Source organism: Coloeus monedula (genome assembly GCF_965178545.1).
Source record: "Coloeus monedula genome assembly, chromosome: 22".
NCBI classification, from domain to species: domain Eukaryota; kingdom Metazoa; phylum Chordata; class Aves; order Passeriformes; family Corvidae; genus Coloeus; species Coloeus monedula.
In genome coordinates, this window is record NC_138802.1 from 1,749,016 (window position 1) to 1,761,294 (window position 12,279).

The 12,279-nt window shown below is 42.8% G+C and overlaps 1 protein-coding gene across 1 annotated transcript; it reads right to left on the reverse strand.

Annotated features, from left to right (window-relative positions):
- Positions 1 to 2,022: 2,022 nt before the first annotated feature.
- Positions 2,023 to 8,822, reverse strand: UBE2J2 (ubiquitin conjugating enzyme E2 J2). The gene is made up of 7 exons (XM_082295566.1): positions 8,670 to 8,822; positions 7,055 to 7,185; positions 6,740 to 6,780; positions 5,306 to 5,408; positions 5,062 to 5,200; positions 4,664 to 4,744; positions 2,023 to 3,034 (listed from the first exon to the last, which is right to left on the reverse strand). Exons 2-7 carry the CDS (start codon positions 7,183 to 7,185, stop codon positions 2,750 to 2,752), a joined length of 780 nt encoding a protein of 259 aa, XP_082151692.1. The 5' UTR covers positions 8,670 to 8,822; the 3' UTR covers positions 2,023 to 2,749.
- Between the last annotated feature and the right edge of the window lie 3,457 nt (positions 8,823 to 12,279).

Here is a 12,279-nt window from a genome sequence, read left to right on the forward strand (position 1 = left end):
GGGACATTCCTGGAGCAAGGGAACTTCCATGACCTTGGAATCTGCAGGGAAAAGGGGAGAACTTCCCAAAAATCCAGGATTTTTTAATTAAAAAATGAAGAGTTCTTAAATGTAGGAAAGCTCCCAACCATCAAATTATACCAATTTTACAGAAATCCATGGAATTGCAGCATGGAAGTCAAGGATTTACTCCAAGATTCTATCCTGAGAGGGAAATTTGAATTTAATTACAGGGCTTGGGAATTTTTCCTCCATGCTTTGGGAAAGGGAAGCTCAGATCCTGCACTCTCAGGAGAACACAACCCCCTAAAAAAAAGGGAATAAAGATTCCATTCCCAAAGGCAAGGAGCTGGATCAAACTCCTGGAATCCACAGGAATTGCTCCCAGCATCCCACAAATGGCACCTGGAATGATTCTCAAGTCTTCCTCCAAATCCAGGGAATTAAAAATAAATTTGCAGTTGGAATTTTGGCCTTTAAATACAACCCATTTTTAGGGGAAAAAAAAAGAAAAAAAACCCAAACCAACCCCACAGCATGTCCAAGGTTTCACCAAAGGAATTTTGTTCCCAATTTTCCACTCCCTAAAAACAGGACCCACCTTCAGGTGTAGCTTAAATCCCATTTTTTTAATGTCATAAAAAGCCTTTAATTCACTTTTTCCAAGGATTTTTCTTTGAGCTTGGTTAGGAACAGGTCCCAAAAGCTGCTCCCAAAGCCTACTTTTGGGGATTTTTTTGTGGATAAAAATTTCCATGGGAGAGGATAAAGGTGGCTCAGCAATGGAAAAAGGCAGGAAAAGGCAGTGGGAGAACACAAAAAGGACTGAGAGGGATCAAAATCTCAGCTCCAGGTGCTTCTGCTTAGAGAAAAATCAGGGAAAAAACCAAAAGCCAGCCTGAAAATCCCAGCCCTGCAGGAAAACCAGGATATTCCCACTCTTCCCAGCACAACTTTTCCAAAAGCTGGTCAAGCAAAAGAGGTAAATTTAAAAAAAAAAAAAAAAAAAGACAAGTTATAAATTAAGATTTGGTAAGAAAATAAATAATCAAGGATTTATACACCTATTTTAAAACCCAGCTTTTTTTCCCACATCCTGAAGTCAGGAAAATCAGACTTAGGAATTTTTTTAGTGAAGATTTTCTAATCTCTGTTCTAATTTTGGGGATTCCTACCTAGAGCAGGGAACTGGTGACGTTTTGGGATGCTCTGAGTTCTGCCTCACGAGTTTTGCTTCAAAATTCAGGGGTTTGGGAGATTTTTTGCTTAAAATTCCTCAAGGAGAAGCTAAAAAAGAAGAAATCTGGAAAGGAAAATAAAGCAGTTCTGAGAAGATTCTTAAACACATGAGGAATTACTTATTTGGGGCTTTTTAGAATCATTCAAGTAAGACTTTACCATGAAATTCAGGGGGTTTAGCCCTGTTAGGACCCTTTTTGTGGGGGTTCTGTCACTTCTGGAAGGCACAACCAAGTTTGCCTCTAAAACAAAGCATTTGGAGAAAATGAATTTAAAAAAAAAATCAAGCAAACTGAATTAAAAAAGAAAAAAATTCAGACAGATTTGGGAAGTTTAGTGTTGGATACAGTGAAAGAAACCTCAATATTTCATTTAACAACACCTGAAGGGGAAGTGTGAGGGAATCACACCTAAAAGGAAAATATTTCCAGATTTTCCAATGAAATTTGGGGTTGGGGGCAAAATATTTCCAGAATCCCAGATGAATTTTGGGGTTAGGGTTGGTTTTTTTTAAGACTTGAAGCAAAACTTGAAGCAAGTGGAACTAAACTGAAGGTTTTCCCTCAGCAGATGAATTTTGGGGTTGGGATTTGATGGTTTTAAAGAGTTTAAGCAAAACTTGAAGTGGAATGAAATTGAAAGGTTTACACAAACTCAGCTGCCTCTGAGGGAGCTGCTTCGTTATTCCCACTGAAATAATTGGAATTTTCCCCTTCCCAGGTGCTGTTCCCTCCATCCCCAGAGCCAAAAAATGCAGATTTTTGGAACACACAACCAACTCTCTCCATGGGGTGGGTGCACTTTTATTCTTTGTTTCACCAGTGGCCCCTCGTGATGAGAATGAACTGTTACAATTTCCCTCCCAAAATGAAAAGCTCCAAAGTGAACAACTCCAAACCAACACTGGATGTGGGAATTCCCACTGATTCCAAAGTTGTTGTTTTTGTTATTTTTTTTTGCCTTGCTGATGGCCAACTGCATTTCCTGGAGGCCAAAGAAAACCTGCAGTGATGTTGTGACAATTTTGACAACGCATTTGACACATTTGGTGTTGTTTTTCCCACTCATCTAATCACTACTGACTAGATATGCAAGGATGGGCATTTTATTTGAAATTAAAAGAAACCAAATTTCCTGTAAAATCAATATTCACCAACCCCTTTTCCCAAGTCCACGTGGAATCTCTGTTTGGATCCCTGCCCACCTGTCCAACCTCTTCCCTAAGGAAAATAAAAGATGCAGGAACGATGGGATTTTTAAAAATTCAATGGAGTAAAAAGTATGTGCTGAAGATTTTCCAATTTCAAACCACAGATGGGAGGAGAACTCTACAAATCAAAGCACTAAAAATGTAGTGTCTCATCAATAATGCTTTGACTTCTCAGCCAGCAGCAAAATCCGCTTCACCCAAACTCCCAACGCAACCCCATGGCAACAAATCCCAAATTTTATCCCAGTGCCAGAGCCAACTACCACTAAAATTTGGTCTTTTGGGGGTGTTTTTGTCCCCTCACTCTTGTGCTATGCTCCTCAGGACGTACTTGACTGTGTAGGCAAAGGCTGCAAAGCCCACGATGACAAACAAGTTCGCCAGGGCTCCTCCCAAGAGTCCGTGGTTCCTGTGGGGCTGCTGGAGCCCGGCGGGGTGGGCAGGGGCCAGGGGCACGTGCCCGTTCAGCAGGGGGTGCCCATTCTGCCCAAAGTGGGCATCCCCATCCGGAACAACATCGGGGAGAGGCAGCGAGGGCGGTCTGGAGCTCAGCTCTTCCTGTGCTTTCTGCTTTTGTTTGATCTCCTGCAGAGGGAAAGAGGAAATTCAGTGGTGAGAAGTGGAAGTTGTGGTGATTTGGGTGCTTTTGTTTCATCCTCTGCAGAGGGAAAGAGAAAACTGAATGGGAAAGTGGAAGTTGGATGAGAATGAACTGTTACAATTTCCCTCCCAAAATGAGAATCTCCAAAGTGAACAACTGGGATGTGGGAATTCCCACTGATTCCAAAGTGGTTTTGCCTTCCTGAAGGCCAACTGCACTTCCTGGAGCAGTTGGGTGCTTTTGTTTCATCCTCTGCACAGGGAAAGAGAAAATTCAGTGGTGAGAAGTGGAAGTTGTGGTGATTTGGGTGCTTTTGTTTCATTCTCTGCACAGGGAAAGAGAAAATTCAATGGGAAAGTGGAAGTTGGGATGATTTGGGTGCTTTTATCTCCTGCACAGGGAAGGGAGAAGCTTCCCAATCAATGATTAAAGGATTAAAGAAATGATCAAGATTAAAGAAAGCTCAGTGGTGGGAAGTGGAGAAATCAGAACACAAGTTCTTCCAGAAATGTGTAAGGTACAGTTCTTTAATTGTCATAAATTTATACTGAACAGCTCTTAAATGGAATAAATTTATGTAAACAGTTCTTTAACTGTAATAAATTTATAAGGTAATTTCTCTAATTGTAATACATTTATATGGAACAGTTCTTTAACTGTAATAAATTTATAAGGTATTTTCTCTAATTGTAATACATTTATATGGAACAGTTCTTTAACTGTAATACATTTATAAGGTATTTTCTCTAATTGTAATACATTTATATGGAACAGTTCTTTAATTGTAATACATTTATAAGGTATTTTCTCTAATTGTAATACATTTATATGGAACAGTTCTTTAATTGTAATAAATTTATAAGGTAATTTCTCTAATTGTAATACATTTATATGGAACAGTTCTTTAACTGTAATACATTTATATGGAACACTTCTTTAACTGTCATAAATTAACTGTGTTTCAATTGTACCAAGAGTTCCCCAACTCCAAAATGACCAAATTCAGTGCTTGACACCAACAATCACTGGTCAAAATTTTGCCCACTTTATTTTTCGTTTTTAAGACTTTTTTTCAGAAATGTCAAGTTCTTGTGTGTCCAGATTGGTTTGAACACAAGACATTAAAAAAAAAAAATTAAGGAAGCAATTAGAGGAGTTTAGGATTAGGACTCCAAGTATTCCATGTTAAAATATCTCCTGCTGCCTTCAGTTCACCAGGAAGCATCTCCCATCCTCTGGCATTTTTGGAAATGCTAAGAAAACACAATGAAACCCTTCCATTTCTAGTTCTATCTGCCTGAGGAAGAAAGGAAACAGAGAAAAAGCTTTTCTCTTCCAAAAGACAACAGAGGGAGAATGGGTCCTAAACCAGAGCTTTGTGAACTCCTTTAGGAACAGGAAGAGAGGAATCAAATCTGAAATCCCACACAGCTCAGGGATAAGGAAAAACCTGGAAAAAGGCTCTTCTAATAAATAATTAACACCTTTTAAAAGGTTTCCAAGATTAACAAATGAAGCTCCAGTCTGGGAAAATCCTGACCAGGAGAAGCTGAAGCAGCACAGAAAACTGAATTATTGTAGGGATAATGAATGATGAATGAATATTCCCTTACCTCCACCACTTCAGGGAAGAGCTCACAGAAGACTTTATCTTTTAAATTAAATGCTAAGCTCTGTGCAGCCAGCTGCCTTTTCTGGGGAGGAAACACAGATTATCAGCAATTGCATGAAAATTAAATCACTATGTTTCAATTCAACCCCTGATTCCCCACAGGAACGGTGCAAACCTGCAGCCAAGTGGTTTGTAACACTTAAACCATCAAATTTCTGAGTATTATTCACTAAAATATATGTTTATAGGCATAAATTATGTTAATTGTTGTTCCTGTGGGATCAGGGCTCTGTGCTAGAGGCTGGAAAGAGCAACAAAATCCCAACCACGCTTTATCCCTGAGACATCCCAAATTCCCAAAGCTTCCCCCAAAAGGCCATCCCAGCCTCTGGAACTCACTGTGAACTCGGATGTCTCGATGCTGCCCAGGGTGGGGCCTTTCTCCACCATAAAACTGAGGAGGCCTGTCAGGATTGTGGACACTGACCAGGCTGGATTCCAGGTATCCGGGTGGAAATCCGTGATGGAAAGACACAACCTTAAAAAAACCAACCAGGCACAGAGAGGGTTGGATTGGCCATGGGAATGCTGGGGAGTTGTGCACAGAGCTGGAATTGCTGAAGAGGTGGAAGGAAGTCCTTACCTTGTGTTACACTTAAACCTTCCATTGGGTGTAATCATATAAATACTAGGAGGTTTAAAGGGGAATTCTCGGGGGAATATTAGTTTTCCATGGTAATATCCACCTGCAGCACACAGAGAGAGGGCAGTCACTGCTTGGGCATCAAGATCAAGTCCTAAAGTACCCAAAAATGGGTTAAATAAACCCCTCTGATTCATTCCTTCTGCATATCTACCCCAAAAATGGGTTAAATAAACTCCTCTGATTCATTCCTTCTCCATATCTACCCCAAAAATGGGTTAAATAAACCCCTCTGATTTATTCCTTCTGCATATCTACCCCAAAAATGGGTTAAATAAACCCCTCTGATTTATTCCTTCTCCTAAACTACCCCAAAATGGGTTAAATAAACCCCTCTGATTTATTCCTTCTCCATATCTACCCAAAAATGGGTTAAATAAACCCCTCTGATTTATTCCTCCTCCCAAACCACCCAAAAATGGGTTAAATAAACTCCTCTGCTTAACTCCTTCTCCTAAACTACCCAAAAATGGGTTAAATAAACCCCTCTGATTCATTCCTTCTCCTAAACTACCCCAAAATGAGTTAAATAAACTCCTCTGATTCATTCCTTCTGCATATCTACCCCAAAAATGGGTTAAATAAACCCCTCTGATTTATTCCTTCTCCTAAACTACCCCAAAATGGGTTAAATAAACCCCTCTGATTTATTCCTTCTCCTAAACCACCCAAAAATGGGTTAAATAAACCCCTCTGCTTAATTCCTTCTCCCCCTCTCACTAAAGAAACCAAACTTTTCATCCTGGACCTCTAAAACTCAGGGATAATCATCCAAACCTGCTCTGGATTTACTCTGCAGGAATTTCCTCACATTCTCCCTTACAAACAGGGTTTTCTGCTGTCCAGGCTGGGATATATTTAAGGAAAACCAGCCAAAATATATTTAATCCAACACAAACTGGTCATTTTTCTAGGAATTAACTGAAGAATCCAAATTCCAAAGGCATTTTTGAGAGGTTCCAGAAGCCACTGTGAATTCTGTGACTACAACAGATCAATGAGGCTTTTACATTTCAACCTTTCTGCAGAAAAATTCCGAAACAGAATTTTAATCTCAGTTCACTGAGAACATTTCTGTGGTAAAAATGGGAATTTTGAGATTATTTTTGTCATAAATTAGAGAATATTTGCTGTAAAACATAATGAAATTTAATAAGAATATTTGTTGTTCAGTTTAACCTAAATTTTATTTTATTAAAGCCCTTGATAACAGGAAAATGATTGACAGCAGCATCACTGTTTCTTTATCTCTTTCCCATAGCTCTGAACTGGCACTGGAACTTTTTGGAGCTCTTTTTAGTGGGATTATTGTGCCTCTTCCCACCCCCCTGGAATTCCTGAATTTCCATGCAAACACCACAGGCAGGGCTTTACCTTCATAAGGGGTCAGCTCAGGCCCTCGCACCACGTAGTGCCTGGAAAAAAGGGAAATGGAACACTGGGAAACCACACAATATCCCAAAAAAACCCCAGGATCAATCCCAACCACACAAAACCATCAAAATCCAAAAAAAAAAACCCAAAAAATCAGGATCAACCTCAGGCAAAGTTTCCTTCTCCACCTCCCCAAACTCAAGGACAGAGGGAGCCAGACTTGAAAATCTTGTTCTGTCCTTGAGTGAGGAACCATCCACCCCAATTCCCACCCCAATTCCCTCCCCAATTCCCAATTCCCACCCTAATTCCTACCATTCCAGGATATTGGATGGGAGGGGCTCTGCACAGATGTAAGGCACTGGATCTTTTTTAATCCTCAGGTAGTCTTGTTTCAGCCTCTGGGTTGCTGTGGTTGGTGCTCTCTTATTGCTGTTGTTGCTCATCTAATCAAAACAATTCATAAATAGCATTTGAACAGACACAGAAGTTCATGGACACTGCTCCAGATTTGTGCAGAACTCACTTTATGGATTGTATTTGAAATATAAATTAAATTATCTTGGTTTTTAAGGAGCAAGAATCATGTAAAATCTTAATAACAAAACCCTAAGTGAACTGGATGATCCTTGGGATCCCTTCCAACTTGGGATATTTTACTCCATTCCTTTCTGTCCTAAAGGCCTTTTTGAGCAAATAATTATAAATTTACCCCTGTTCTAAATTAAATTCATCTGCTTTTTTTACTATTTTAACACACCCAGTTCTCTGAAATGAATAACAAACAAGAACCTGACTTGGGAGTGAAGGATTCTGAATTTCTGATGATTCTCTCCCAGGTAAATAAATAAAACTTCAGGGTGAGAGGAGGAAATTCCCTGCTGAATTACAGGACAAAGGAAGCATTATCCCTTATAACTCACCTACAGAACACACACTAATTAACAGCTGCTATTTAATTAACTTTCCCCTCAGGAGTTTGGGGAGTTATTTGATTTTACACAAGGAAATTCAGGCAGAAATAAATGAAAACACCAAGCAATGTCTCCAGTATGACATATTATTAAATTTCTATAGCTCTCTCTATTACAAATGGGTAAAATTTATTTTAAAAAGAACATTTAACCCATGAGTAACAGTTATATGTGGTCAAATATTCCACCTCAAGTCAGAATAAATTTGTTTAACCTGAATTTTGCCAGAATTGCTCTAAATCATTGATACAACCTACAGTATTTTATTTTTGAAGTCACACCTCTTGAAATCAAAAAATTAAAGATTTTTTTTTCTCTAAAGAAACCAGCTGTGACTTTAAAACATAAATTAAACAATACCTTTCTATTTTAACACAATTATTCGTTCTGATGCCCACTCCACAGCCACCTTCACCACGGGGCAGCAAAAAAAACAGCGAAATATTTCAATTATTGGGATTTAAACACGCCTCAAACCCTCACGTGGGTGAACATTTACATCTGAAAGGCGGAAAATAAAGGGCTACGACCGCAAATCCTCATTTCCCATCTGGGTAAGAAGACGATGGAGCAGAAGTGAGGGAGCACAGGAGGACAAAGAGGGAGGGGAGGGAGGGGGGAAAAGGGGAGAAAGAGGGAGAGAGAAGGAGGGAGGGGCTGAAAGGGAGAGGGGGAAAGAGGGAAAGGGGAGGGAAGGAATGAAAGGGAGAAGGGGAAAAGAGGAAGCAGAGGAGGAGGGAAGAAGGGAAAGAGGAAGGGAGGGACTGAAAGGGAGAGAGGAAAGGTGCACAGAGAGTGAAGAAAGGAGGGAAGGAGAGGGAGAAAGGGAGTGAGATGGGAAAAGGAGGGAAGGAGAAGGGGAAAGAGAGGGAGAAGGAGAAAGGCAGGGAGGGGGGGAGAGAGGGAGGCAGCCCGCCCGTTCCTCCCCGCTCGCTGCTGGCGCAGGCCCCGCTCACCTCTCCGCGACCGCCAGGCCCCGGGCGGTCCCTCCTGCCCGCGGCGGAGGGAGGGAGGCAGGCGGGGAGCGGGCGGCCGGGCCGCGATGGCGGCGGAGCGGGCGGGGCGGGCAGCGGCGGCCGCGGCTCCCTCACGGCTCCAGCCAAGATGGCGGCGCGGGGCGGCGCTTCCGGGAAGGAGCGGCGGCGCTTCCGGGGCGCGCGCGCGGCCTCGCGGCGGGTTCTGCTTCCGCTTCCGGTCCCGCCCTGGCGGGAAACGCTGAGGGGAGGGGAGGCCGCGCGGGGAACGCGCTCCTTGTCGCGATATAAAGTGACAGAAATACGCGATCGCGGCACGTCCCGAGCTGGAAGGGAGCCACAGGATGATCGAGTCTTGCCCAGCAATCCCACCCTGGGCATGGGAGCGTTGTCCAAACGCTTCCGGCGCTCTGGCTGTGACAACTGCTGGGTGGGGAGGGACTCACAAAGACCATCGGAGTCCAGCTCAGTGCTGTATTTGGAAGGGATCACGGCGTTGTCTGATTTTTCTTTCCTGAGGGATTGGCCATAGGCGGGTTTTTTTGCTATAAATCTGAATATTTTCCTCGAATTCCCGGTGTGCATAAAACGGAAGATGGAGAGAGGCTGTTTACAAGAGCGTGGAGTGACAGGACAAGGGGGAACGGCGTTAAGATTTAGGTAGATACTGGGAAGAAACCCTTCCCTGTGGGGGTGTTGAGGCCCTAGGACAGATTTCCCAAAAAATCTGAGCTTGCATCCAACCCAAGAGAGATTCCTGGCCAAAAGAGCACAGAGGTTATTTCAAATAATTACATCCTGCCTTCGTGAATTCCAGTTCCAGGTGCATGGGACATGCATCACTGCCAGCTCTGAGCAGTGGCATTTGCATTAAAGCACCTTTCCCGTCTGAAATAGCCCCATTTCCTTGAATTTTTGTTACAAATTTCTCATAAAGTGCTCCTGAGTCAGTGCTCCTTTAATCTTTGCCCAAAAAGCAATTTAGAGGTGTCTTCTTTTTCTTCTTTTGGGGATTTTGTCCTCCCGAGTGGTTTTATTCCTTTACCAGAGTGGCTTTTACTGAAAAAATTTCCCTGTGGTCACTGTTTTGTCACAGAAATACAATAGATTATTATCTAGCAGAATTGTGTTCTTTTCCAGAATCCCCCAAACCCGTTCCATTCTTCTTTTTCTCAACAGAAACTCAAACCTTGCTCATAAACATCTTTGACCCTCCGAGTGCCAGAGGAGGGCTCTGAGTCTCTCTGATTCATCGCTGAGCACGAGGAAATCCTTGCAAAGCTCCCATTTTTCTAAATGCCTGTCTAAAGAAGGGATAATTGGATTTATCCAGCTTCACTGATTCATCCTTTGGTGTCACCCAGGCTGAGCTCTCTGGAGCAAAGGTCCCACCTGGGTGAATCATCACCACCTTTCTTTTCCATCATCGCTGCTGCCATGATAACAATCAATGTTGTTCGTTTATAGGACAAGTTCACATTCCCAGGCATCATTCCCGCTGGGATTTCCTCCCTTTCCTCCTGGCTGAGCAGCACAGCAGCCAGCCTGGGGTGACCCATATTAAATGACAGCAATTAAAGCCAAGCATTGCTAAATCCCTGATAATTTTGCTGGAATCAGAGCATTTTTTCCTTTGATTTCCTCTCTTGAGCTGATGTCGGGCGTGACCTTGGTGCTGGGAGGGAGGAAATGATCCTGGCGTGATCCTGGCGTGATCCTGGTGCTTTCCTGACTCAGGAAGAGGAAAGCTCCATCCTCTTCCTTATTTATCCCCCCTGTGCTGGCTGAGCAGCTCCATCCCGAGGATCCAGCTCCCATCCTGCCTTTCCCAAGGGATAATTGGAGCCATCAGTGGCCTGGCAGTGACATCACCTGGAGGTGCAAAGCCACCTGCTGTGACATTCCATCACTTTCCCTGGCAGCCTTTCCCTGCTCCCACGTGCTCTCCCCTGGCATTTGAGCTCTCCATCCCCAGTTCCTGGGATTAAAACATCATTAATTTCTTAATTTATGTGTCCCTTCCAAAGCCATCCCAATGCCCGGGGTTTCTTTATTCCCAAACTTCCTTCAAAGCCAGGGAATCTTCACAGAAAATCATTCTTCGTGGGATCTGTTGGAATTCCATATTTTTGTGACAAAATATTCTGAATTGTTTAAAGCAGAATAATAGTTAGAATAGAAGAAGAATTTAGAAGATCCTTGCTGAGCTGAGCAGGGCTTTGTTTCCCTCACAAAATGAGCTGCTTTCCTCAATTTTTGGACAAATACTCCCCTCCCTCGAGCCAAAGGAATAATTTCCAGTGTTAACAGCAGGAATTGAGCCTTTCAGTGATAAAATATTCCCTGTAAATCCCTGCTCTCCCACTCCTCCTAATCAGTTTTTTTGATTTTATGCCTCCAGAATGGCTGGATCGGAATCCAGGAGCACATCCCAGTATTTTTCAGCCAGGAGTGGATAAAAGTTCCCCTCTTTGATGCAGTTGTGGAGCTGCTGCTTCTTTGAAGAAGAATTTTGGAGGTACTGGTACAAATAATTCCCAGAATTTCTCTTTTCCAGCCTGGTCTCTGGGCAATTTAATAACAAAAATACATAAAAATAAGGGCAAGGCAGGAGGAGAGTAACAGAATGATGTCCCACCTCTCAATTTATAGGGAATATTCATGGCAGAGTATCCTGGAGGGTTTTCTCCTGAGGGGTGCTCTGAACTCTGGGATGGATCCATTTTGTTCATCCCAAGAGCTGCTTGATCCTTCAAGTCAAAATCAACATCCAGGTTTTTCATGGGATAGGATGGGAATTTGAGGTTTGCTCCCCAAACCTGCCGGAAAACTCTGGCAAAAATGCCAGGGATAATGGAGAAAACCAGGAGAAAATGCCAGGGATAATGAGGAAAAGCAGGGCATTGTAACTTTCAAAAAGGAATACAAAAAGTATTGTAGTTTAAGTCAGTCCTTGTGTGAGGAGTGAATTCACCTCTCCAAGAAATTCAGAGTGTCAGGAAAAACAGCAGGGAAAGGCTCTAAACTTTCCCTTCTGGAGGCAAATGAAATGGATTGCACAGGAAATTCAAATTATAAGTGTTCCTGATCTCCAGATCTCTGCCAAACAGGCCTGGAAGTGAAAATAATCTCCAGATCTGATGTTCTGGTGCTGCTGGAGCGAGAAGAAAGTCCTTGACATTGAGCAATGGGCACTGCAAGGAGCTCATGGCAATGTCTGGAAGCCAAAAAATTTGAGATCTGATGCTCCCAGCACCCTTTGGAAAGCACAAAATAATCCCAGAGAACACAGGAGCAGGCACAGCCTCTCCAAATGCCAGCTGAGCTCGAGGAATATCCCATAAAAACATCTTTTTAACGAGGGTGGAATGACTCCAACGTGTCCTGGTGCAATTAGGGAGCAGTGGCAAAGCCATCCCAGGGCAGGTGACATCACCAGGGCTCTGGACAAACACCAATTAACAATTTACCAATTAACCCCTGAACAATGCTGCCCGTGTCATCAGGGCTGCCTCATGGGTGAAGCAACAGGGACGGGGGGGAAAAAGATTTGTCCGAGGTTGCACAGCCAGGGAAGGGAAGAGTTCAAGAG

Bases quoted from the DNA above. Each gene is read 5' to 3' on its own strand.
- UBE2J2 (XM_082295566.1), bottom strand. From the start codon at position 7,185: ATGAGCAACAACAGCAATAAGAGAGCACCAACCACAGCAACCCAGAGG. The intron at 6,781-7,054 runs GTAGGAATTAGG...CCTTTTTTCCAG, and splicing joins CCATCCAATATCCTGGAATG to GCACTACGTGGTGCGAGGGC. The intron at 3,035-4,663 runs GTAAGGGAATAT...TTCCCTCTGCAG, and splicing joins TCTTCCCTGAAGTGGTGGAG to GAGATCAAACAAAAGCAGAA.